This window comes from Chlamydotis macqueenii, chromosome 10, assembly GCF_036417535.1.
Source record: "Chlamydotis macqueenii isolate bChlMac1 chromosome 10, bChlMac1.mat, whole genome shotgun sequence".
NCBI classification, from domain to species: Eukaryota; Metazoa; Chordata; class Aves; order Otidiformes; family Otididae; genus Chlamydotis; species Chlamydotis macqueenii.
This window is the reverse complement of record NC_141565.1, coordinates 5,570,997-5,596,902: the sequence shown is the minus strand read 5'-3', so window position 1 is coordinate 5,596,902 and position 25,906 is coordinate 5,570,997. Positions and strand designations below refer to the sequence as shown.

The following is a 25,906-nucleotide window of genomic DNA, read 5'->3' as shown; positions in this document are numbered from 1 at the left end:
TATGAGGTTCACCTGGGGAATGAGCCACTTCTCACGAAGAGAGCCTCAGCCCCTAGCACGCAACAGGAGTGAGACAGAGCTGGTTAGATTTTTCTCTAAAGTAAAGACCAGATCAAAACAAATAAATATAGCCAGGAGCAAGTGACACAGAAGGGTTCCATTTAGCCTTAAGATGATGGGTAAACAGGCGGTATTGATGTCAGAAATGCCAACACAACGTTTTTGTTGCTGGGTCAAATGGGCAAGCAGGTGCTAAATGGGGTTATTTAGAAACTGGGACCATAGCATGAGCAGACAGCAGATGTGTTAGATGCATTTCTTTTCTCCATCTCACAATAAAAATCACATCAGAAGCAACCACAACCACCACGATATTTAGAAGTTAAAAGACAAAGGCCTGAAAGTTGTCCCCAGCACAATCCCACAGCACCGTTACATCAGGGATGAATTTGGCTCAGTATCTCAAATAATTTTGTGAGGCTTCTCAGCTTTTGAACCTAACATAGCCGTAGCAGAGTACAGCAATCAAGACTGATGATAGAGAATTCTTCTGCATCGTAACAAGTCTGACATCAGGAAGAAAGGCTCAATGATGAGCAGTCCCACAGTGCAGAGCCAAGGAGGGGCAGGAGAACATCCCTGCCTGTCCACAGAGGGGTCTCCTTCTGGGCTGATGCTCTGCCGGGCTGTGCTCTTGGAAGTGCTGTCATTCCATGAGAGGCAAAATAGCGTCATCATTTTGGTCACTGATCAACAATTATTAAGATCTTCCAGCAAACAAGAACAGAATAAATAAAAACCAAGAGCTGGATGAAAAGAAAAATATAGATTTTTTTTTTTCATACTCGTAATCTACCCTCCTTCCTAGAGCAGGCAGGGGAGGCTGGGAAAGCAGAGTGCCACAAAACTGCAACATATGCCCAGCTCACTGTCCTGAAACTCTTTTCAGCTTGCAGTTCTTGAATAATTAAATGCTGTTTCTTCCACTCTTTTTTCCCCTGTTATGTATGACACTGGTGCAGGTTTACTTTCACCTGGGCAATGGGCATGCTTCCCCCTGCAGAGGTCCTGGAAGCACAGGGGCCCACACAATACATTTTTATTTTATTTCCCCTCGCTGATCCCAAGTATGTGACACTACAGTGAGTGCTTAGTAGAGAGCTCTAATTTATAAGACTACCTGAGACATGAGAAGATGGTACTTTGGCTCCTCCTGGGTCTACTGCATTCATTATGGAGCAATAAAAAGATGTTCAACCACTCAGCCCAGAATCTGAGTCAGTCTTCAACACTTGATAAAGCTGAATATTAGGCGCTTCGCTTGGCTTAAGTTTGTCTGTATTTTGGTGTCCGTGTTACAGCTGCCAAAAACCTGACTGTGAAACCCACCATACGTTAGAAATGCAGACAAGGCACTGCATTCATGACCCTCACCGTGTCATACTGTACAGAAAGTGTTTGTTGGCCACAATAAAGACACATTATTACATAAAATTCAATAGAGATGAGAATTCAAATACGAGGATATCTCTGATTCCACAGAAATTAAATCAGTGAGAGCTTTATACATTTTTGAAGTCAATTATACAAGGTTGGCTCTGAAAAATATTTAGAAATACGCCTCTTGGTTTGTGTTCTTATTCAGAAGATGAACGTGAACTCAGACTTTGGATACTAGAGTCTTCTGAAGAGAAGAATATTAAGTGCCCAGTGGAGAAGAAATAGACCAACAGCAAACAGACTGTCAGCTTGCGACAAGTTTCAGGACTCAGCTCTGTTATGAGCTGAAAGGCATTAGTATTTATAAGGAGAATCATATCCTCATTTGTCACTTCAGTGGAGAGGGATACAACACTCTTTCCAATGCTTTCCACCAATTTAACAGTTTAGGGGGTAACTTTGTGCTTGGAAGGCTGAGAGGCTGGGAAGCCTGAAAGCATGCAGGAGGCTCCATTTATCAACAGATCAGGTACGCAGCGGCAGCTACACCAGGAACCTGCACCGCGTCTGCTGCATCGCTGATGTTTAGCTCCCAAAAGGTGTTCCAGCAGGGACCGAGGCAAGCTGACACACTACCACCAGGACTCGGTCTCTTGTTGCTCTCGCTCTCCCTGTTGGATAACACCGACTTAACGCTCCTGCAGGCCACACATCTTCCAGGTTATCCTGAGCAAACCCCGCTGGTCCACAGGCACACGCTCTGCATGTTCCCAAGCCTTCCAGCTGCAAAATGCCACACAGAAAAGCCTGGCCAGTTCTGGGTTGGTCCTTCATTTCGTGCAACTCAGATAAGGAAACCTCACCAAAATGAACATATACTTTAAAGAAACTGTCCCTGCAAATAACATTCCTATGGATGGGAAGCTGCTAGCTTTTGGTCATGAGGTTTTCACCCTTCTCTGTCCTTGCATCTGTACTCCCCACCCTTCCCTGAAGCATAAGTTGCTTTCTAACACTTCATAGATTTTTGCTCCAGTGCACAGCATGATCTAACTAATTCGCACTTCATTGCTCTGCACACCTCATCATTTGCACATGAAAACAGCAGTCTCTCCCTATGCCTCCACTAGCTGCCTACTTCCTCCTCCTCCTCTTCCTCCATCCCCCACCTCCTGTACGTTCTTAGCACATCTCTACTACGGAAGCTGCAGTGAAGAGGCTCACATTACCAAGACCTCATTGCTTTTACAAAATTTACTAGCGTGCTGTGAAGCCTCATAAATAATTCAAGATAGACAACCTTTGTCAGGTAAATGAACGTGCCTTTTGTAATCCATCACTCTGGGTTTTCCATCACAGTGATACATACGCGCACTGTAGGCACAACCCATATTGATTCACAGACTCCCCAAGTGTCACTGTGGGACAGGGTAGCAGAACAGTTTTGGCACCAGCAGAACCCAAAGAAACCCAAAGTCTGTCCGGGGCTTCAGTGGATTCATAAGATACCTACTGGGGAAAAAGAAGCTCCATGGACTAGAGTCCATGGAAAGAGCAGCTCCATTCCCATCCATTGTGGACAATGAAAGAAAGATCATGGTCGGAGGGGCAGGAGACTCATTCTTATTAAAGATCTCATTTTCACTGCAAGGACTTCAGGGACTTTTGACACAAATCAGAGCTGAAAAATCACATTGCATCCTGTACTTTTTGGGTTTAACTTCACGCACTTCAGCAGTGTTACTGCACAAAGGCACTTGGCTCATTAGAGATATGCAAACTCAACTTCTGTTTTGGCAACCATGCCCAAGGCTTTATCATCATCAGAGCTATTGCACTAAATGCTTTATGTCCCTGTTTAGCACCCAATCTGATTGCTATCAGCAATTACCTCCTCTGGAGTTCTCAGCCTCAACCAGAAACAAGGGGAGGAGGCCTGATCCTGGTTCTCCTCAGAGGCAGCCTCACGTGGTCCTGGGAGAAGGTGCACTGTCCCCACCAGACTGAGAAGCAGCTTCCGAGGAGATGGCACGGTAGCCTAATCACAGGCAAGAATAACGACCTTGTGCAGAGTTAATGAATAGATACAGAAATCACAGAGCGTGCAACCTTTGTCTGCCCTGACTGCCGTTCAGATCCTTGTGTCTCTTGCCCTGCAGCCCTTTCACCCGTCACAAGCTGATCTGGCTAAATATCCTCATCACTCACGCATCAGTCAATGAGAAACACTTGGCTTTACAGCGGAAAAATTAATCCTTTGCTCTGGATAAACATCTTTTAATTCTTATTATAGTTATGACCAAACGATAATGGCCGAGACAGAATTGGAAGGGTCACAGAATGACTGTCAAAGTCATGAAGAAAATCCACATGCATTCTCTGAAAGATCAAATAATTCAGCCTAAAGAAAACCACGCCAATAGCTTGTTGATACAAACGAACTCTCCAGTAACAACAGTTTGTACAACCCCATCCCCCATGCAACCCAGCAATAATAAACTTGAGGATGAAGGCAAGATTACAGGAACAGCCCTGAAACAACAAAATACTACCAACACCCCAGAGAGGGAAAAATAATTTTGCTAACAAAACACATTTTTCTTTCAAGAGGCTCCTGGAAAAGTAAATATCGAAACATTCAGTTACTGTCCTTTCTTGCTGAATATTTCACTCAAGTATTTTGCTTGGTAATGACTTCTTCTTTTATTTCATCCCACTTGAGCATTTCATTGGCTGAAGAAAAGCCTCGTCTAAATTGAACGGTCTGTGCACACGTACAACGTTACAGTGTGCAGATGCCCCAGCACTTAAGCCCTCAAGAGCCTTTCTGATGGCTTTTGAAGCCAAACGCCAGGAAGCTCATTCAAGGAGGAATTTTCAGGTTTCCATTTAGACCCTGTGTAACCACCTCCAGCTTTTAAGGGGCTGCTGCATACACGCATACAACACGCACAAAGCTGACCTGTGCCTGTCAAACACCACGCACAGCCCATTTCTATCCTCAGGTCTACGTGCAAAAGCCATTCCATTCAGGAATGGATAACATTTTTTTAAATGCCAAAGAAATACTGCAAATGGCTTTCAAAAAACATTTGATCCTCTCCCTCGGGCTGTTCTTTAGACAGAGGGCAGTTCAGGGTGCCTCTGCACACCCCAGAGCGGATTCTGCCACTGATGCACAGCCCATATGGGGCTGTTGCAGGGACACTGGGTGTTTGTGCCTCCACTGGGTACCAGTTCTCACAGAGGCTGCTCAGCCCTCACAGGGATGGAGGGATGCTGTCAGTCACCCTCCGGGGCAGATTGCCCTCCCAGTGAGCTGTCTCTCTACTCAGCCGAGTGGAGCAGAAGACAAGCAGGGCCATCTCCCCACTTCTTTTTTGTTCCTTTCCAGACAAGTTCCCTTCCCAAGCGTCGAACCCGTAATTGGAAGAGATTTTCTAACTGCACAGCAGGTGGGCAGTAGAACAAGAAAAGGAGCTTCCTCTACATGGCATCCCACAAACCCTAAAGCATCCAGTTGTAATAGAGTTATTTATTTCAAGCCCTGCTAGCCCAGATGTGCCATCACTACCAGCATCATTAACCTAATTTGGCGTGAACTGACAGACGTACAAGTCAAAATCTGCTAAAAGGAAGATTTGGTAGAGGCAGCCTCGAGACCACCTTCCAGTGGTGATGGGCACCTATTATTGCTCTCAGCAGGAGCCTTCACTGCTCAGTATCTCACAGGACAACTGGTAACACCCCCAGCTTGCTGCCCAGAACTCCTGCCTGCATCTGACAAGCGCTGAATCTCACGCCGGAGAGGCAGGACTGGACTCTGGTTCCCAGGCTGGCGCTTTCCCCTGCAGACATCCCTTTCTCCTCTGGCTGGCTGGTCAGAGATGCCCTGCAGAGCAGCGATGAAGCCAAGCCTCGCCAGCGGACGGGCAGCAATTCAGCACACACCTGCTTCCTCACAAGCAGCAAATGGCTCGCCACCCTCTAGCAGATGGCAATTTTCTTTCAAGTCCAAGTGACAAAAAGCCTTTCTGCAAAGTGAGGAGGGGGGTTGTTCTACTCCCGAGTGGTAGCCACATTCTCCAGCACAAAATCCCTGCTAACAGGAGGCGATGGCAATACAAGTGCAAGACTCCTCTGATTGACCAAGGTTTCAATCAGCTAATACCAAATCTCTCAGAAATTCAAGCAGAGGTTGTTACCATGCTGCCACAGGAATCCCTCTGCATACTATTTACAAGAAAAATTAACTGCAACCAACAGCCTTTCCTTCCACAGCCAGTAATCCCATTGACCACACAAATGCACGTTCCTGTACGTGACCATTCCTAAAAGGAGCCTTGTCCATCAGGGGACATCACCTAACGCGCCCACCCCAATGGGTTTGTTTCAATCTGGGATTTTACTTTTTAAATCTCCATGAGAAATTCCCCTTTGGACAAGGGTTGAGCCGAGCCTTCCTTAGCTCAGCATAAGATGATTAAAACCATGCTACCCGGGAGGAGAGAGATAATGTGGAACACCAGCGATTTATCAGGGACAGAACCAAGAACCACCACACAGAACCACTGATGATAATTAATAACAATTGTAGGAAGAATTTAAAAAAAAAAAAAAAAAGAAAAAAAAAGAAAAAAAATTGTTCTTTATTTTCTTCTCCCCTCCCTCCTTAGGCAAAATATTGTAATCATTCAGCCTGCTGCCTGTCAGAACGAAACAGTTCTGGGGATGCTTAAAAAAAGCAGCCTCATTTTTGAGAGTCCTGTAGCGAAAGATTACTTAAGTGATTTACAGAGAAAACCTTCAAAGACAAACAAGGTTTCAAATCAATGCTCTGAATCATTCACTGTTGTTACAAGGGTGCGTTGTCCAAAGTAGGAGAAAATTGGCTCGTAATGGGAAGAATTTAGCAGCCCATCTCACCAGCTCAACTCCTGACCGACAACCTTCCAAAAAGATTTCAGTTACATCCAGCGTCTTTAAAAACAAGAAGGGTGCAGACAGGGAACTACTCAGGGGAAGCAGGCAAGTTGCTACCAAGCTGCCATCGCACTCTTTCCTCCCATTAAATATTTCCTTCCCGAGAAACAACCACACAGCCCTAGGGCAGAGCTCGCAAGGCGTTTCAGCCCACACTTACAGCGTTAACCTACTGCCCAGAAATTGCGCATCATCATCAAATACCCATTCGTGACTCTTCTCTCTGGGTTCACTAAACAGGTCACAATGGGAACAAAAGGAGCAAGAAGACACTAGGTCAGGCTGAGGGCTTGCGTCCCTCCTGTGTCGCTTCTCCAGACGCAGCCAGACGGCATCACTTCCCACCGGAGGCACACGCACAATTAGCAGTCTTTTCAGCACCATTCCTTCACACTTGTGAGAAATGATGAACCTTTGCCACCGGGTTCGGTTTTTAGTCCTCTTGCGCCTCTCAGTACAGGATCAGGCCCGCTCTGATAAAAGCGCTGATAAGAGAGCACAGCGCTAACGAAATCTGCCCTAGAAAAGCCCACCAAATTATCTGGAATGAAACTGCTTTGGCTTATAAATGGTGCCAGGTTTTTGGAACAATATAGATAAAAATCAGTTTGGATGAGGGGAAGGTCAATGCATTATTTACAAATTATACGCCTCGCTTAAGTATGTCTCTCCTGCTATGAGAACCTTCTCATAAAACTTTCTGCAGTTAGAAAGAAATCACGGTTCTGACTTGTAAACTGGTACCCAGAAGAGATTTATTCCGTAATACGATTCTGTGTTCCAAATTTACAAGGAGAAAGCAACAACTTAGAGCCCTTGAAAAAGCTGCTGAAATATCAAAAACATCCCACAAACTTTATCTGTGCTTCACCACGTTCATAATCCCCTTTGCTTCTATAGGGATTCTCATGGAAGTAAAGATTATTCACGTGAGAGCAACGCCGGATCAGGCCATACGGCTGTGGTACTTGGAGGAGAACCGGCACGTTCCCTTTCCTCTCCTCCCCCTGTAGGTAGACATTTCTCAGGGTCTTATTCTGAAGAATTTCTGTATTTACGTGACTGCAAGAAAAGGGAACCCATCGGCTCCCAAAGGTCAAAGATATATAGAAATATGGATACGAGACCCAAAAGAATTCAGAAAGAATCTGTTTGAATGGGAGGTATTTCTGAATAAACACGGAGTGCAAACAAGCATGCCTTCGGTGAAGCCAGATATTAACACGGTAAGCTACGGCTCTCCCAAATAAACACCGCCGTTTCTCCTGCCGATAAGCCTTCTCTTCAGAAGGCCTCCCTACATGCCTGTAAAAATGTACTTTGAGATCAAAGACGTTAATCTAAAAGGCTTTCAAAAATACTTCCTATGACATATATATAGCGTATTTCTGTTCTTAAGCAAAATCAAAAATGACAAGAAAATTGTGACATAAAGCAGCACACATCCACTGGGGCAGCACAAAGTTAAGGGCAACACTGCTATTATTAACTCCGTGTCATTGAAATGTTTCCCCACCTTCAGAAACGCAGACTGTAAGGACACAGTGTCAGCCTTTACTTTGAATCGTCTGGATTTATTATTTTTTTCCTCCAGTTTTGTGTCAACAAACCTCAGCATTTCATAACAGAGATGACAGCCTCTTAAAATACATCTCGGCAAGATTTTGCAGGGATGTGTAGCGGGGGACAGGGCTTCGGGGTTATCACGGTACGCAAGAGAGCCGAATGCGTTAGCAAATATTCCCAAATAATAACTTCCAAAAAAACCCTATTTATATCTTTCCTGCAGCGACTCTCCGGTCCCCCAGCCCCTCACCCCAACGAGCTGCCTTCCGACTTTCGGTAGCTCACAGCCGGTGTCTATCTGTCCGGAGGGAGGGAGCGGACGACCCGCCAGCCCGGGTCGCCCGTGGAACTATCCATCCATCAGCAGTTTATGCTCAAACTCCGGCGGGCACGGCCGGCTGTGGGTACCACATCGTGTGCTTGAAACGGGGGCGGGGGACACACTAAAAAAAAAAAAAAAGCCTTTTTTCGCCTCTCTCCCCTCTCGCCGCATTAACGCTTCCACCGCCGCCCCGCACACCGGCTCTCGCCGGGGAAGTTTGTGCTTTCCAGCAACTTTGGGTCCGTTCCTTGCCCCGCCGCTGCGGCGGCAGCCGGACAGGGAGCGGGCGGAGACCCCCGCGCCCACCGCGGTACCGGTTACCGGCAGCGCCCGCCGCGGCCGCTCCCCCGCGCGGCGCCGGCAGGCCCCGGGGCGGCCCCGCCATGCGCCGCGGCGCCGGGCCGAGCGGAGCGGCGACGGTGGGGGGGTCCCGGCCGGGGCGGCGGCACTTACGTGTGCTGCTGGGGGAAGCTGTAGCCGTGGGCGGCGGGGGCGGCGAGGAGCAGCAGCAGGGCCAGGTGGCCGCAGAGGGCCGGGGCGACGGGCGCCGCGCTGCCGGTCGGAGCCGCCATCGCCATGTTTCCATTAACGGAGCGGCGGGGAAGGGGCAGAGGCGGCGGCGGCGGCAGCCCCGCGGGGCGGCTCCCCCCGCCGCCACTCGTGCGATGAGCGCGGCAGTCCTCGGCGCGGGGGGGGTGGGGGAACGGGGCGGGGGAAAGGGGAGGGGGGAGTGGGCAGCACCGCGCCGGCTGCGGGCACCGACCGGCGGCCTCTGGCCCGCTGTCTCTCGGCGGCGGCCGGCACTGAGCGCCCGCGAACCGCTACTTTCCCTCAAATAGGCGGGCAGGCAGCCGGCCCGGCCCGGCCCAGCCTCCTCCCCGCCCGCCTCCCTCCCTCCGGCCCCCCGCGCCGCTCCGGCCCCCGCCGCCGCCGCGCATGCGCCCCCCCCCCCCCCGACACAGCTGCTCTCCCTTCACCGGTCCCGCCGCCCCCGGCCCAGTGCGAGCGGGGTCGCGGCCTCCCCCCGCCCGGGGTCTGTCCCCCGTCTCGGGGCGAAGGCAGGTCGTCCCCCCCCGCCCTACGAGGGACGCGGTGGGCTCCCGCCCATCCTCCGCGCCGGTGCTGCCCCCCGCGGAGCTGTCAGTGCCGCTCCGGCCCGGTCCCCCGTTTCGTTTCGGGGCCGCCTCCTGGAGAGAGAGCGGCATACAGGGGTGTCCAGTCACGTTAAATAGTAACAGCAGCAGCTATCACTGCTATTTTTAAACAGGCAGTGGCTTTGGGGAGCGTTTGTGAGCGTGACAAGAGGGCAGGCTAAAAATTGAAAATAAGAGAATTAACAAACACGGCCCAAAGTCACCGGGGGTTCTGAGCCAGGCTTTTGAAGGCCTGGATTTTGCCACACTGGCTTCTGGGTAGAGCTGCAGTCTAATTTCATCTTCTTTCAACCCAAATCCAAGCTGCTCAGCTCCACTGAAACCAACCACTGGCAACTCACAGGGACAGCGGCCGCAGAGAGTCAGGAACCCTCCCCAGGCCCTCCGATTCCCTCCCAGGGCCGCCCAAACCTGGGCAACCACGGGCCAGGCAACTCACAGCTGGTGCCCCTGTGCTCTCATTAACTGCAGAGAAGGTGCAATACCAGCCAGACTGCCAGTATCCGGACAGACCTCACGAGAAAGAGCTTCGCAAATTACACATCAGCGCTTCAGAGACGCAGAGGCTCTTTGGTCCTGCCCAAAGCAAGGTGCAGCAGCAGGACAGGAGCCCCTGGCAGCCTGGGTCGCAGCACAGAGGTTTAGGAGCCTTCCAGCTTGGGAAGGATTATGATGGGGAGAGGTTCTTCTCTGCAGCACTCCACGCTCTGGTTTGCAGGAGAGGTTTTCTTCTGCTAACGGATGAAATTGACTCTCTCCTTTGTTTCTGGTGGGAAATAAACATTTTGGAGTGACACAGACCCAGACTCAGATTCACAGTATCCCTGGAGCACCAAGAGTGCTCCCTAAACTCATGAGTCACATCCAGACACACTACGAATTTCATGCAGTGAGGAGCACTGATAGCTAAATGGAAACGAGGATTTGATGCGCGGACTCCAGCCCAAGCTGGTTCACTGAGAAAATTCTTCTTTTAATGAGGCAGAGAAACACTACCGTTTTCTCAGCTCACGTTGGACGCTGGCAGTAAAACTCACACCCAAATCCAGAAAGTTCAACTTGCAAAAGCATCACACTGACCCGATGTGCTCAACACAGAGATGGATATGAGCAGTAACTTAATACTTCAATAAAATAGTAACAAATACTTCAGTACTCCCTCTCCAGCTCCTGTACCATGTGCAGACTACAATTATTCTTTGCATACTCTTCAGGACATGGTCTGGTTTTGCATCTTGTATTTCAGCTGCACCTACCACACGTATTTTAAGCCAGGTTTGCATGGGCTGTTACAGCTGAAATCACAGGTTTTGACCTGTCATATAGCAGCTTCCAATTTACAACCTCCGAGTGCGTTTCAGCAGTGGTGAGTGGGTAATGCCTAGCGTACACGTGGGAAACAGAGCGACAACACGATAAACAGTTTGTCCATTGCTGGCAGAGTCGGCAGCAGACAGTAAACACTCTTCATTGTGTAGAATTTGGCTTTCCAAACTCTTGAAAGACAAATTCTGTTGTCTATTAGATCCATGTTTTCCTTCCCAGAGGACCTGGGTTAGCATCTGTCTAACTAGCAATCTAACTCAAGATACAGGCCCACAGGGTCCGGATTTCAGGTTCCTACTCTAACAGGATACTCAGGGTCTAAGATGCAACATTGCAACTCCCAGACATCCTTTATAATATGGGATTTTCCTTCATTATGCAATCTGATCCTCTGTCCTGCCAGAAAAGCTCAGGGACAAAACTGTGTATTGCCACAGCTATCAACTGCTTTTCCAAACGCCTGGCGCCCAGCAGCTGGTTGCTCTACAACTGCAAATGCACCGCAGGTATGCAGCGGCCCCAACGCTGGATGCTCCAGCCTCTTGTGCTTGAACTGTGCACATGTACAGCGCAACGCTCCATCGCAGGCACGGTAACCCAACACATTCAGCATGGCACAGGTGATTTATTTCTCTGAGACACGGCTCTTCAAAATCCTTACAATTGTTTTGTTTTAATCCAGATATCAATATCCTTCAGAGCAAAATTTGACCTCGTAGTCTTGGAGTAGGAGCAGACCTCTAGATGTCAAGTAATTACTTTCAAATGGTGCTGTTTGGGTTTGTTAACAGTAGAGCCTTGCCTGATACATCCCTGTTTTTAAAGAACAGTCCTGCACTGCTGAGATGGACATTTTGGTTTAGTATTGCCACAGTTGTTTTTCTTTGTTATTTCGAATGCTTTTGACTATGTCATACTTGTTGCTGTGACCTCTGCAGTCCATACACAGGCATGTTGGTTAGTAGCAAGCCACTTGGAAACAGACTTGAATGTAAAGAGGGAAAACCATGGAATCAGCCAAGTTACACGGCAAGAAGAGGTGTTGATTCACACCTGCGGGCTGCTAGATTAACCCTGTCACCTCACAACCAAAGCCCATTTCTCAGAGCACAAATGTACATTAATTTATCAGGATGCTCCTTTTATTATCACCCTTAAAAATGCTCTAAGTTTATTTTCCAAGCTGCGCATAGGAGAGAGAAACATTCAAGACCTGCATAAAACTACATATTATAAAGATCTTATGCCAAAAATTTTGAAAATCAGTGCTGCCCTGCAAGGGAAGGAAGCAAATCAGTGGAGTCATCTTCTACCTGATACACTGTTGAGAATGACAGGAAAGACAGCATGCCTGCACACACAATCCTCCACATTTTCTGCAGCAGGCACTGCTACACTGTGGCCTCTTTGAAAGACCGTCTAACCTGCAGCACCGAGCACCGCCAAGGCACTCAAACTTGGGCTTGAACATAGAGTTCAAGCCATAGCCTCCAGAGCAGCTTTTAATGTCAGTGTAGGTTCTCAGAGCAAGCATGAATCAGCCTAAGGTTGCAGGAAAAGCACTGTAATCCATACAGGACCCTGAGAAATTCAGCACAAAACGTGAAATACTGACAGGGCTGCAGCAAGACAGGCAGCACCACTGCCGTTCTCCCACGTCTTTTAGTGGAGAAGCCACATAGGAGGAGGCTGTCTAAGTTGTTCTTACAGCTGATTTATTTGCAAATGCAGGTGAATGCTAGAGAAGGTGTGAGTTTAACTCTCCCCTGATCACTTCACAAGAAAAATGTGAGCCTTTTCAGTCAATAATTGCTGCATGGACATGCTTCTTTCCTTACTTTTTCAGGTAAACCAAGTTCAGCCTTCCCCTGCCCTGCTTTCACGCAGTACATTGGTGAGAAATGAGAGTCGTCCACACTGTTCTGACAAAGCACATCCTCTTTCTGCAGACAGAGTGACTCTCAGAATTAGAGAGCGAGGCTACTCCTTTCCCCCTCTTAACAACATACATGCCCTGCTGATGGATTTCTGATGGGCAGATATAGGGGAGATCCTCTGCACAGGACCCCCGAGGAGGGTGAGTCTGTGTCCCAGGACACAGGCTTCAACTTCAGGCAGATTGGCACCAGCATCTGGCTTGGTACAGGAATGCTAGTTCAGCAGAAGAAATAAATCAGATTAAACCTGCAGCATTTTCATGGAATTAGTCCAGATCCACACTCGTGTAATTGCTAGCACAGTTTTGCCCCCCCATGGCTAAACACATGCCTGTAACTTGAGCAAACGTGTACCTACAGTCTTGACAAATCAGGTGCTGAGTGAGAGGTTAGAAAATGTTGTTGACATACCATTAAAGAGAGACAAATAAGGGGAACAGGTAATTAAGAGTGAGCAAATGATAATAGCTAATATACATCCTAACTTCAGAGGTTTATTCTTATTCAGGGATCTTAAACCCAAGCTCCTCAGCTAATGATACATAGGGTTGCTTGGTGCCAGATGTTAGTGTTTCAGAAAGAGGAGAAAAGAATACATTTAACATTGATGAAAACATAGTAAGTAACTGTTGCACTTACCACAAGTCACAGAAAGCCACCTTGCATTTAAGAGCCCAAGGAGAAAGAAAACAGCATCACGGGTGTTTGCAGAGTTTCTGAGTGGGAGTGAATAAGAACCTGCAAGTAAGAGCAAAGATGGATGGGAAAGAGAAACAGTACAGGGATGAGACAAAAGCTATTCCAAAATCCTTTCCCACCCGTCTCTAAGGTGCACTTACCTGCTGTGTTGGCCTTATGCTACAGAGCCCAGAGAACGTACCTTTAGAGGAGCATACAGGTTCTCTGCCAAAGCCTGATCTGAGTCCGCAGCTGGAACTGATTCCTTCAACACTACCATTTTGTACCAGGTATGTTTTCTAGACAGCCTATGAAGTACATACGCTCCATCTCAAACTGGCAAGTCCCAAGATATTCACATTTACAGAGGCTTTGGGCATGACTGGAAGCCTGCTCTGGAAGTGCAGTTGGGATCTGCCTGTTGACTTACAATATTTTTGTTTGTTTGGGGTTTTTTTTTGCTTTCAACACAGGGATGCAAAGCCCTATCCATGACAGTAAACTTGTACAGCTCTGTAAAGACCCAATCACTGCCAAAGTGCTGATGGGCCAGTATGTAAAATTGTGTATAGTCCCACAATCGCTTTGGAGGCAGCTGGGACAGCTGGAGTATTTTCCTCCAGCTTTTATCTGTACCTGTGCTCAAACTACAGATCTGGGGGAGTGGGGGGGGGGGGAAAGGGAGCATTCAGTCTGTCAGTTTAGCTCAAGTCCAAGTCACTTGCCATTGAATCATTTATCTCTGGGATCCAAATGATATTTCTGCATGATGTGAGGGTGAAACAGCTGAGGTCAGCATCGTATCAAGTCACAGAGCATTGCACTCAGTTACCTAATGTAGTCGTGCCTCACTATTGCTTTAATTTAAAACACGGTTACTTCACAACAGTAATCAGCACTTGTTTCAGAGTTCAGTACAGGAGATACTCAGCCTTGACCCACATCTAATATGGAGATGATTTTTTTTTTCATTTAGTTGGACAATGATTTAGGATTGCCATCTTGTTAAGTGCTTCTACTGTGCTCAGCACAGCGACTAATATTGTTCCCCCAGCACTTTACAGTTGTTAACACATACAGTCTGTGGAGGAATATACACTTGTGGTATTCCCATCCTGTAGGTGAGCAGCCAAGAAAGAAAGGAGCTGAGTGATGTGCCCAAGGACACGCCAGAAATCTCTAACAAAGGAGAAGGGAACTCCAGTTTCCTAAAAACCGAGCCCTAAAAATTGTCAGCTCCTCAGGGCCTCGCTCTGTGACCGGGGCATGTAAATGCTTCTATAAAATAAATAGATTTTTCTTATTATTAAATTCAGAAGAAGACCCAAAGGTGATTTGATTAGGTGATATAAGTACCTTTATCATGAGAACACAGGGGTTTTTAAAGGGCTTCTTAATCTAGTGGAAAAAGACATATTACGAGAACCAATGGCTGGAATTTAAAGCCAGAAAATTCAAATTAGAAACAAAGTGCAGAACTGAGGGTTTTCTAACTGTAAGGATGATTAAATACTGGAAGGACTACCCAGGAATTATTTGCCTTTTGAATTCCTCACATCAAGAGTAGATGCCAGAAGATCCAATTTCATCAAACACAAGTTACTGGGCTCAACACGCAGGTAACTGGATGAAATGCCTGGTCTTTGCTAAGCAGGAGGTCGGATTAGATCATCTAATCGTCCTTTACAATCTTAAATTCTATGAATCTATGAATAGTAATGACCATCATCGTACCTTACAGTTTGTAAAACAGCAAAGAGCATGCTGCAACATAGCTGGGAGACAGAATGAAGAAGCACGTTATAAAAACAAAAAAAAAGCACTTTGCTGTGGAACTAAACATGTGAGTGGTAATTATTTAAACTTCAGTCATGTGTTTCCAATTTTTTCTCTCAAACAATATTTTAATTAGATTTCAACTATAGAGGAAAAAAAATAATTTTATTACTCAAATAGGTACTACTGCATCCAGAAGAGCATTGCCAATATTCCTGCATCATGTTTAAATGCCCAATTGATACAGGAATCGCTGCTGATTTGCAGGAATTATACATAGGAAATCCGTAAAGGAAGGCTCTTCTATAAAAGGTTTTATAGGCCTGAGCCTGGGATTCCTCTATGATATTTGAGTAGCTATAAAAACTTTTGTGCTAGATCATAACATTCAGTAGTTGTGAATGCAACAGATTTTACAGAAAATCTGTTTTAGAAACGTTTCAGGGAGTTTTTCAAATAAAGACATTGGCACTGCTTTATGCTTCTTTGCCTATAAAGCAAAATTCTGTCACTGTCATGCTACAGCCTTGATCCTAAACTTCCACATCGATTTAAAGGCCCACCTAGAAATGAGGACTCGCATGTCCTTCCTTGGGGTTGTGAACCTGACACTCTTTTGTCAGAGAGGGGCCTGAATAAAACCCATGGGAAGGGATCTGTGAGGCCTTCTGTTTGCATATTTGTCTAACGTTCACCTCCACATCACAGCATCTGAGCATCTCGCAGTCTTTAACAGATTTATCTTCCCACCACTTCCTAGACAACAAGAAGTGTAATTCCCACATTACAGTGAGGAAACTGAGATATGGGGCACAGTAAATGATTTCCCTAACATCAAAAGAGACATTTGTAGCACAGCAGGGGGCTGAACGAAGGTCTTGTGAATCTGAAAAGGTGTGCCTCATATTCTAGATTGTCTTCTCCTTTCTGCATTTGGCTGGAATGCAAATAATAGAAAGCAAAGTGACATCAAAAAAATCAAGGTACACAAGCAAATTTTCCCTATACAGTGCTGCCTTTTTGATGGGGAGGAAGGTAAAGAGGGTATTATGCTTCACAAGCTTCTGAAAATCTCTACCAAAGTCTTAAAAATTTCAGCCATTGATTTTGCGTGTGAATTTTGGAAGGAAAGATACACCCAGACACACACACACACAAGTCCTTCTCTTGGAACAAGAGCTAAAACTATAAAAGCTAGAAAATGTGGAAAGCAGGCCTGCAGCAGTGTGGGTTGATATTTTGTCTTTAAATCATCCTGGCACTTGTTTTTTTTCCCCTCGAGGTGGAAGTGGTAAGCATCAAGGCAGAACTGCAGTAGCCCTAAATCAGAACATGCTTCTGTTTCTGGGTTTACAGAGCAGACTCTTTACATTCCCAAAAAGAGGTCTTGGTGGTTCTCTACAGTGCTGTGCAGTTTCTGCACAGCTGTTCCCTGTACACAAGCCAGCTTGCTTGCTTTCTCACCATGCATATTTTAGTACCATTGACATATTCTGAGATGACCATTGCCTTCTTTTCTGGCCACATACAGGTGGCCTCTAAACACCAAGTATTTGAAGGATCTGAATTTATTGTGCTGCTTATTCCGGAGAAGTCAAGACTGTATAATCTTCCTGATTTTATGATATAACCTAAACTTTGTGAATTCTTTGCTATTTTAAGAGACTTTTTTTCTCTCTCCTTTTTTTTCCTCTGTATCTGTATCCTATTTCTCTGCATCCTTCCTCCCATTATGTATCTTTCCTTCCCTTTTCTTACCTGCCCTATTGAGCTCCTTAGTTCGAAGATGAGGTGACAGTGCTGTCTTCCCTCAAATCCCCTGGATCTTTCCCTCAGTCTCCCTGGCTCTACCAAGCCAAATTCTCTCTCCTTTTTTTTCTCTCCTCCCCAGCATTACATCTCTCTACTTCTCTCTGTGCCTACATCGGAAAGACTCCTTTAACGCAAGAGTCTCTGTCTTCTTGTGTCATTTTGATCTTCTCAGTGCTACCGATGAGGCTGTTCCAAAATGACAGAAAAATATCTCTGGCCTGTTCATCCCAGTTAGCGTTACAGCAAAAGCAGGCAGCTCCAGCAAACATTGGAGAGGAAAAAAAAAAAAAAAAAAAAAAGAGAGAGAGGAGGATATGTTCAAGGTGCACCCCACTTCCAAGCTAAAGGATGGTGAATCACAGCGTCTGCCGCTCACTGGGCAGCAACAACACACCGTCATGATGTTGCAAGTTAATATTCCACGGTGAACACTGAAAACTGGTCAGATCACCTCTGAAGCACCCTTTACAATGTGGGCTAAACAAGGAGCTTACAAAGAGGCACTTCACAGAAGGTGTGTCCTTCCAGGAGAGACTGGACATCATTACAGCTGGAGGAGATGCACCTCACATGTTTCTAGCACAATTGCACGCACCTCCCAAGGTTAATTCTTCTACAAGCTGTGGGTGGCTGTGGCATTTTTCCAGAAGACAGACATCTGCCACGGTTCCCTGAATTACAGCCAAGTCTCAATGTAGCAAGTGCTCGTCAGGGCTGAAGTGTCAAGTGCAGCAAAAAGACCAGCGAGAACAGCAGTGGGTCAGGTCCTTCCATGTCTGTGGGTGCAAAGGGAACATAAAAGGGATGTAAAAAGATACAGCCAAACACAGGTTATCAACACACAACGGTGAATGCCTTCCATGTTTAACCACCCCAGCCACTTCTCTTGCCCCCTAAACACATTCCAGCTTTCACAAGGTAAGTACCCTATTGCTGCAAACAAAACAGGCAAGAAGTGATATGTGCTGAAAAAGGAACACAGTCTGATCACGTCTTCCCTCCACGGTGCTCACACCACCCGCAACCGTATCATAACGCAGTCTATGCATCAAATTGATGAGTGTGCCTGCATTGCTGGACACAGGCAAAATTAACTAATAGTGCTAGCAATGAAAGGAAAGGTCACGTCCGTGGGAAAATTTGAAACAACAAATAAGCATTCAGATGAGAATATAATTACTACTTTCCTTTAGGTAGCCAATTACTTTATTTCTTGCTATCTCCCACTTTGCCAAAACAGTTCCTGCCACAGAGGTAACCATTTGTTTTGTACACTCCTTGAAGTATGCCAGATTCACAGTTTAGCAAAGGCTGTAGGGTTTTCTGTTCTGGTGACAATCTTTTCTGCAGAATCCAGAACCTCTTCCCGCGCCATGTGCCAAATCATTCCCGCAACAGGGCAGCAATATCCTGTCCTACCTGGGGTTTGGGAAAGCAAAGCGGAGCTTTGAACATGATTTATATGTTTTTGCCTTCAAACTGGCCTGGGCTCCCTTTGACTTGTAGTGCAATAGAGGGAAGAAAAGCAGGATTTGAAAAAGAGTAAGGATCTTAATTCCCATTCTGTCCTCAATTCTGCAGAGAAGGAACTGGAAGAGATACTCCAGATGGGCACAGAATGGTATTAGGCTCTGGCAGTTTTGTTTTAGGAAAAAAAAAAAGAGTGCAGCAGTTCTGTCGTGATATTTTCTCTACACTAGGCTATGAGAGATATAGGTCTAATGGTTAAGCTAAGAGTATCGGGAGACCTTATTTCTAGCCCTAATTATATCAGAAATTATCTGTGTTTCCCTAGGCAAATCCCTTGGTTACACAGTGCCACAATTTTCCAGTCAGTAAAATGTTCAGACACTTCTAAAGCACGGAGATGCACAGATGAAAAACATTACCATCATCACGTGGCACAATTCACTCACGAAGATTCATGCATGCGAAGCTTCTGACCACAGCTGATGGCCGAAGTTTGCAATGCTTTATTACATTCTGAATTGCCTCTTTATTAGTTCAACAGCAAGATCTGTGAACGCTCTATTTTATAAGCCCCGTGACACTTTCTGTTGGTATTGGCTTACAGTTTCTCAAGTCTATCTAAGTTTGTAAGTATGTTTGTCACAAAATGAAAATCAATAAGGAGGGCTTTTTTTTTTTAAAAAATGGCAGTATTATATGCTTAGATAGAAGGGCAAGGAATCCTGTGCATCTGTACTGTTTTTAAAACTCCCTGACAATAAGGTCTCATCTTTGGCATAGAAATGGAGGTGTTCCGCAGGCTTGTTGTTTGGGCCACATACAGGGAGAATCTGCTTCCCCAATCAACCCTCGCTCCAGGTCTGTTTGCTGACTCTGGCTACCACCATACTGTTGCAAAGAAAAGAGTATCCAGATATCAACATGATTCAAGGGCCTAGGAGACCGCGAGGGAGAAAAAAAAGGGTATTTTCCGAATCAGTTCCCCATGAAATCACTGGAACTAGCGTTGTCCTGGGGGATAATAGAATGGATCATTAGGTGCCTTAAAAAGTTCACATTGGATTTTGAAGACACCCTGCAAGATGAAAAATCAGTAGTTTAGGCAAATAAATAAGTCAGTGAATCCTCTTCAAGCCATGAACACAGGGGCAAAAGGGTTGTAAGAAGAAAGAGATTCCATTCTTCACAAATGATACGTTTTAGAACCTCCCCCCATCTCAATTCCTTCTTTCTCTTCCCTGGTGATTTAATCACAAAAGATACTGTACATCAAATTGCTTCCTTTTCTCCTCAAGTATGAGTTAGCTCTTAATTAGGCTATTGGGCAAAAATGAAATGCATCCTATTAATAGCTTGGGATATCCTTTGTGTTAATGTAAAGGTTAAAACCTATCTTTTCAGTATTTCAGGAGTGCAATTCTGCTCTCACAGATGGATGCTGTACCTATTGCTGGATTCACTGGAATTCATTCTGATTTACGTGCACATAAAAGAAAGAGTAATCAGGCCCACGGTATTTAATTTTTCTATTTCAAGATTCTGTTCAGATAAGAGAAGTGGATACATGGGACTGAATGCCAAGGTGAGCAACCAGATCACCTGGGCTCAATTATTTTCATTCTGTGCTTCCCATATGTACATGAGAAGGTATAATCTAACATCCACATTCAGGTGAATCACAAACCGGACAGGAGGATTCAGTGTACATAAGGAGGTAATTGGACATTCTCCTGAGGTACTGCTCCATCATGATAAACAGGCATTGCTCCACGACATCATGAATTACTGTCATGATGCCACGGCAGCACTACATGATGTGATGACATCCCATCGTGTTGTGATGGCACCTCCTCACCAGGAGAAGCCACCCTACTCATGCTCTCAGGTCACCAGTCAGACGAACGGAGCCTGCTGCAGCTGCTAGTTGACATCACAATTGTGTCGGCTGGCTTAGCTACGCGGGGTCTTGGATGAAACCCCTGGCACACAGCTAAGGCAGATGTGGAATCGATGGGAGCCAAGTGGGTCTGACAAAGCCAAAGTGGAACTTCTCCCAGGTTGGCCTGGGATGATAATATATGTCTTCATTTTACACCTGATGAAGTAAATGCACAGAGTTACTGTCAACATTGGGAAATACAAACTAAGAATACCTGTGTCTCTAGACAATGCTGACTAATATTTACTGCTAAGCTTATTCTTTACTAGGAGATATTTACCAAGACTCACATAAGCCTCAGTTATGAAAATTCTTCCCAGTCAGGATTTTTCATAGGATGATTGAAGATGTCCAAGGGAAAGGTGTAAACTCTGCAGACTTCTCTCACAACATAGATTTGGATTGCTTAGTCTCTTATATCCTGTTTCAAACCAATCGCTGCAGTTTAGGATAGCTCTTTGGAATGAAAAGTAAGGCCCTACCCAAGATACTATACTACTACAAACTCCCAACAGAGCAACACATACCTAATATTCATGCTCAGAAATAGGTCCTTTTCCACTGCTGGCTGTTTTTCATGTGAGCAGCATAAAGGAAAATGGAAATGATTCTGCACTAGTAGTGTGACTGGGCTTATAACATCAAACAGGAACGAGAGAACAAAACATTAGTTTCATGCTAGCTACAGTAAACAACGTTAGACTGGCTGAGAGCTGTAGTCGGGTCCCAGGCAAAACGAGGTCTTTGCTAAACAACATCAACACAGTAACTAAAATGTGAATAACTAAATCATACACTGTGCAAACTGAACCACCAAATGAAAGTAAAGCGCTGAATTATTTGAATGCTCTTCAAACCAAATTTAAATTTCATCCACTACTGAGACCTCCATTTACTGGCATCATAACTAATAATGGGAATGCTGCTGAAACGTCAGTTTTAGCAAGAAGCCCATTAAGAGAATAAGAAAAAAAAAAAAAGAGACATCATACAAGAAAACCAGCCGTTTACAACATGGCATATAAGCTCCTTGCATAGAAATACAAAATAGCAGGAAATAAAAGCCAGGCAGTAAACTGTCCTTTTTTCCAACATATTCAGCAATCACATCCATCCAGAGCTTCGCACAGGAAGCCCTGAATATAAATATTCTACAGCAGATGCTGCACCGGCATTAAAGTTCCCTGTTGGGGGACTGGATGATTCAAAGGGTAGTAGAAAATCTGTACGCCTTTAAGATATTGGTCTGAAACCAGCCCAGGTTAATTTTGGTATGGAAGTCATCTCCATCTGAGAGGATTTTTTAGCCAGCTGGAAATGAACTGGAGGTCTACTATGTCCCAGACTCAGCTGGCAGCTCTACAGAGATGCTGATGCATCAGGGAGATTGATCTGTTCCTAAATCCCTCACAGGCTGGTGGCTCATGGAAGTGCAGAGCTGTTTGGGAGGCAGGCATTCCTGTGCAATGCTGTGCATGCACGCTCCTACTCCAAATTAAAGGTTATGGAGACTGAACAAATCCCTGCATGCCACCCGAGCTGTGTGCACATTCCTATCCTCTGCCCCCAGCTGCAAGGTAAAATACGCCAGAATAAGCCACCATAAGCTGGTGCCATGGCTCAAGTGGCACATGAGGGTTTGCACATATCCTTTCACCACATGCAAATCGCCCCTTTCAGTGTCTGTGCCCAAGTTTGCTCAGCTATTTAGCCAAAGTGAGTATGAAAGGTTGCACACACAGCTAACTAGACTTCACAATATCATAGCTGAACATTTATAGAAAAGTGTTTTCTTCTTTCCCTGCTCTGCTCTAGTTCCTGCCAACAAGGATCCCAAAGCCCCAGAGAGTGCTAGAACACTCCATGTCTTCTCTAAACACCGCCAGCTGTGTGATCTTAGGATTTTCAAGTGCTTAATTTCCCATTTTCCCATGTTACCTTCCATCAACCATTTTCTACCCCATTCCCCTGACATATTCTGTGCTTTTCGAAGGAATTGTCTAGCAGATTCTTTGAAGTTAACAGCATTTCTGATGTAAGTGTCATAAAAACCACTGTTACTCTGTATGCAGCCTTGCTCTTAGTCACCCAGGAGCTGGGAAACTATGCTGAGGGTCTTTGCAGGCAAAGAACCCCGCTGTAAGAACCTGAACCTGGTGGCCTCAAGAATGACCTCCTTGTTGCTCATCTCTGTTTTGATGCATGGGACCCTCTTATGCAGCTTGAGTAGCCAAAGAGTCCAGTCCTTTGAGAGAAGATTTTTATCAATGGCTTTCCAAGGTCTAAACAGATAGAAATGTCACACACATTCATTTTATCAGCTCTCTTACTGACCTCACCATAGAGAGTAATTAGGTTAGTTTGGTATGGGCTGTTTTATGTACAGTTCTCTTGATCTTCTTTTATTTATAAATCTTGCTATTTCAGCCTATTCCATCAAACTGTCTTTTATAATAGGCTCCACAGGGCTCAGCTCTCCTCTCACAAGAGGGTAAGTCAGGAAGGTTTGTGTTGAGTGAACGCTGCCACACTGGTTTGAAATCATGGTCCTGACGAGTAGAGTCAGTCCTGATAATTTTGTCAAATATTGAAGCTAAACTAAGTGATGCTTACATGGTTGATAACTTTTTTTTTTAAAGCTGGGTTAACAGGAGATATCTTCTAATACGAACAAATTGCTAGCAACATGAAACATTACACTCACACTGGCTGGTCTGCTGCCCCTCATCTACTGTGTCCCTAAAATATCCCAAGGCAGATATGCCACATTGCACACAATATGCTTATTAGCACAGTTAGGAGCCATTAGGGAGAGCTAGCAGAAATGTTGTTAAAAGGCTTGATGATGATGAAAAAAAAAAAAATCTAGTGCTACTCAAGAAATGCAAATATTACATTGGAGATGGGGTAAACAGACTGGGCTTATGCCCATTACAGATACTGCAGAAAGGAAGAATTCCGTGTCAGCATCCAGCAAGTTGGGAGCTCCCTTACCCCACTGGAATGCAAATTATGTGAACCTGCTAATTTATTAGGTCCACATTTTTTACACATAGTCAGCATGAACCTGATTTCTCAGCTTATAAACTCATCAGGGCAAGGACAGCCTGTAGAGCTGAGTTCAAGGGACCCTGATCCCAACTAGTGTTACTGAACAGCAATAACGAAAAGCCAGTGACACCTTCATCCACGGTGCATGCTTCTAGCTTGCTTATTTAGTCATCATCACCATCCTCCTTAAGACATCTTCCTTGCACCAATAAACCTCACACAGATTGCCTCCAAAAGGGTTATGACATCTTTCCGCGTATTCTCAGTTCTGGTGTTTTTATCGATTAACTGTACTTTCACAATTCTACATTTCTGAATGGCTGACAAGAGCAGGCTCCACATTGCTCTGCTGCAGTTGTGTAAGGAGCAACGCTGGAGACAAATTAAGAGATTTGCTTAACGCTGCGCAGGGATGCTCATTTTGAAAAGAGCCCAACTCCCAGTATGCATCATCTCTCTAGATGGGACTTGGCAGGCTGAGGTTAAGGCACAAAGCTCATGTTGGTGTTGTCTCCAAGGCATGAAGACATCTCACTCTAGAGGTCTGTGAACTGTGCACAGTCCATAGACAACAGTTGGCCCATGTCTGCAAATTAGCTCAGATGAATCACTTTCCTTCTCTCCTACTTCCCTGACAAAATTCCACTCTAACAGTAATTAACAGGTCTTCTCATTACTGCTCACTCTCTCTTGAGCTGTTGGAAAATGAGCTGCTCTTTGGCAAATATTGCATTAGTCTGTCAAGGGCTTCCTACAGGGCTGTGGGACAAGGCTTGGCAGGAAGCCTTGGGGGAAACCTGTAGTGCTGCAGGAGGATATGGACTGCAGCCCGGGATCTAGAAGTCTGAAGAAAATGTGTGTGCATGGAAGAATGACCTGAGATATTTCTCAGCTGAAGTGCCACTTTGTCTCTCTTTTGGACCATTCTCTTGGCAGGGTTAAAAACTGCTATAATGATGGGTAATATACTTCAGCTTTGGGGTTCACATCTCTCCAGTTTTGGGTGCTCTCAAGGGGGAATGCTATCCTAAGAAAGTCTGCCTCAAACCTGTGCAGGCGAGTGCCCAGAGCACCTCCACAGGCACACAGAGCTCACTGTGTTCAGACCATCTGATTAACTATGAAGGACAGTCAATGTGCCAAAACCCTCACAGTCCCTTGGTGGTTGGATACAGTAACTTATACCTCTTTATAACCTCACTTACAGGGATCTCGCCAGATTTGCTTGATGCACAAACAGTGGTGGTGATTTTTGTTATATTTTGTGAGGTATCTAGAGATTCTGTTGGAAATTTTCTTGTCTTCAGGGTTCCCATGCAGCCACATGAATTTGACAGCTTCGGAACCCAGAAGGCAAACCTGAAAAACTACGATGTTTTCATTTTTAACCCAAGCCGGTGAAATTCAGAGCTCTAACATTAATTGAACAGCAAAGCTTGATGATATTATTGATGTAGCTTCTTGTTATACCCCTGGGAAACGTAAAGATTATTAAGCCATCTTCACTGTTGTAGAAACTTAAGAAAGTTCCCATTGTAAAGTCACTGACATTGCTGAGTCTTGGAAAGGAAGACTGGAAGAGACCTTGAGAGAGCATCTAGCAAACTCCCTGGCCCCAAAGCAGGAATAGTTATGTCTAAGCCTAATCCTCTACAGTCACCAGCTCTAAGTGGGACTTATTTAGTGATGACTTGAACATATTAGCTTTCGACAGCAGTTTTCTTTTGTAAAAGAAGCCAATACTTATAATCAGCTGACAATTTTGACATGCATAATATCCGCTGGAAAATGTTCAGCTGTTAATAGGATCCACATTGCCCAACTACTAATGTTCTGACCTAATGTTAGACGATACTTTTATGTCTTTAGTATTTATTAGAGTTTCTCTTAGCAAATGTGCTCTTCTTTTATTCTCCTTTGCAATGTAGGAGCAATAGTCTGTCACTTCTGTGTGCATTCCTGAAACCAGGGAGGAGACTTACTTCTCTGGTGAGCACCAACCTGAATACACCTCAATGCGTGCCCCTGTATTCCAGCTGCAGACTGACTGCTGCAATTAAATCTCAAGTAGTAACTTGAAGCAAAAAGAAACAGACAAATGTTGGAGAGGTGGTGTGAGAAACTGCAGTAATAAAGGCCAGTATAAGTACTGCTAAATATGTAAAATAAATTATTTGAAGTAGGTTGCCCCGACTCAGAGATGAATAAAAACACCTGGATGTTTCCATCCACTCTCGCCAGACCCATCGGCAAACAATTTAATGAAAACTGTACTGTTTGGATGGTTTTGTATGACAGCTTTATGTGCCTCATATATTGTAGTTTGGTCTGCCATAATCTGAATTAACATCCAAAAATTCTCTTTGATCTAGTATCCTTACTGGCATTTTCTACAGGAAATTAAGGAACACAGAGACCAAACCAGCCCTTGTGCAGTTTGGGTCAATCTCTC

The 25,906-nt window shown here is 45.3% G+C and overlaps 1 protein-coding gene across 3 annotated transcripts in view; it reads right to left on the bottom strand.

Annotated features, from left to right (window-relative positions):
• CACNA2D2 (calcium voltage-gated channel auxiliary subunit alpha2delta 2) overlaps nt 1-8,929 on the bottom strand; it is a 204,799-nt gene extending 195,870 nt beyond the window's left edge. For all 3 annotated transcript variants that reach the window (XM_086755540.1, XM_086755542.1, XM_086755541.1), the window contains exon 1: nt 8,765-8,929. In XM_086755540.1, coding sequence (XP_086611666.1) covers nt 8,765-8,889 — 125 coding nt within the window. In that variant the 5' untranslated portion in view covers nt 8,890-8,929. The remainder of the gene's footprint in view (nt 1-8,764) is intronic.
• Between the last annotated feature and the right edge of the window lie 16,977 nt (nt 8,930-25,906).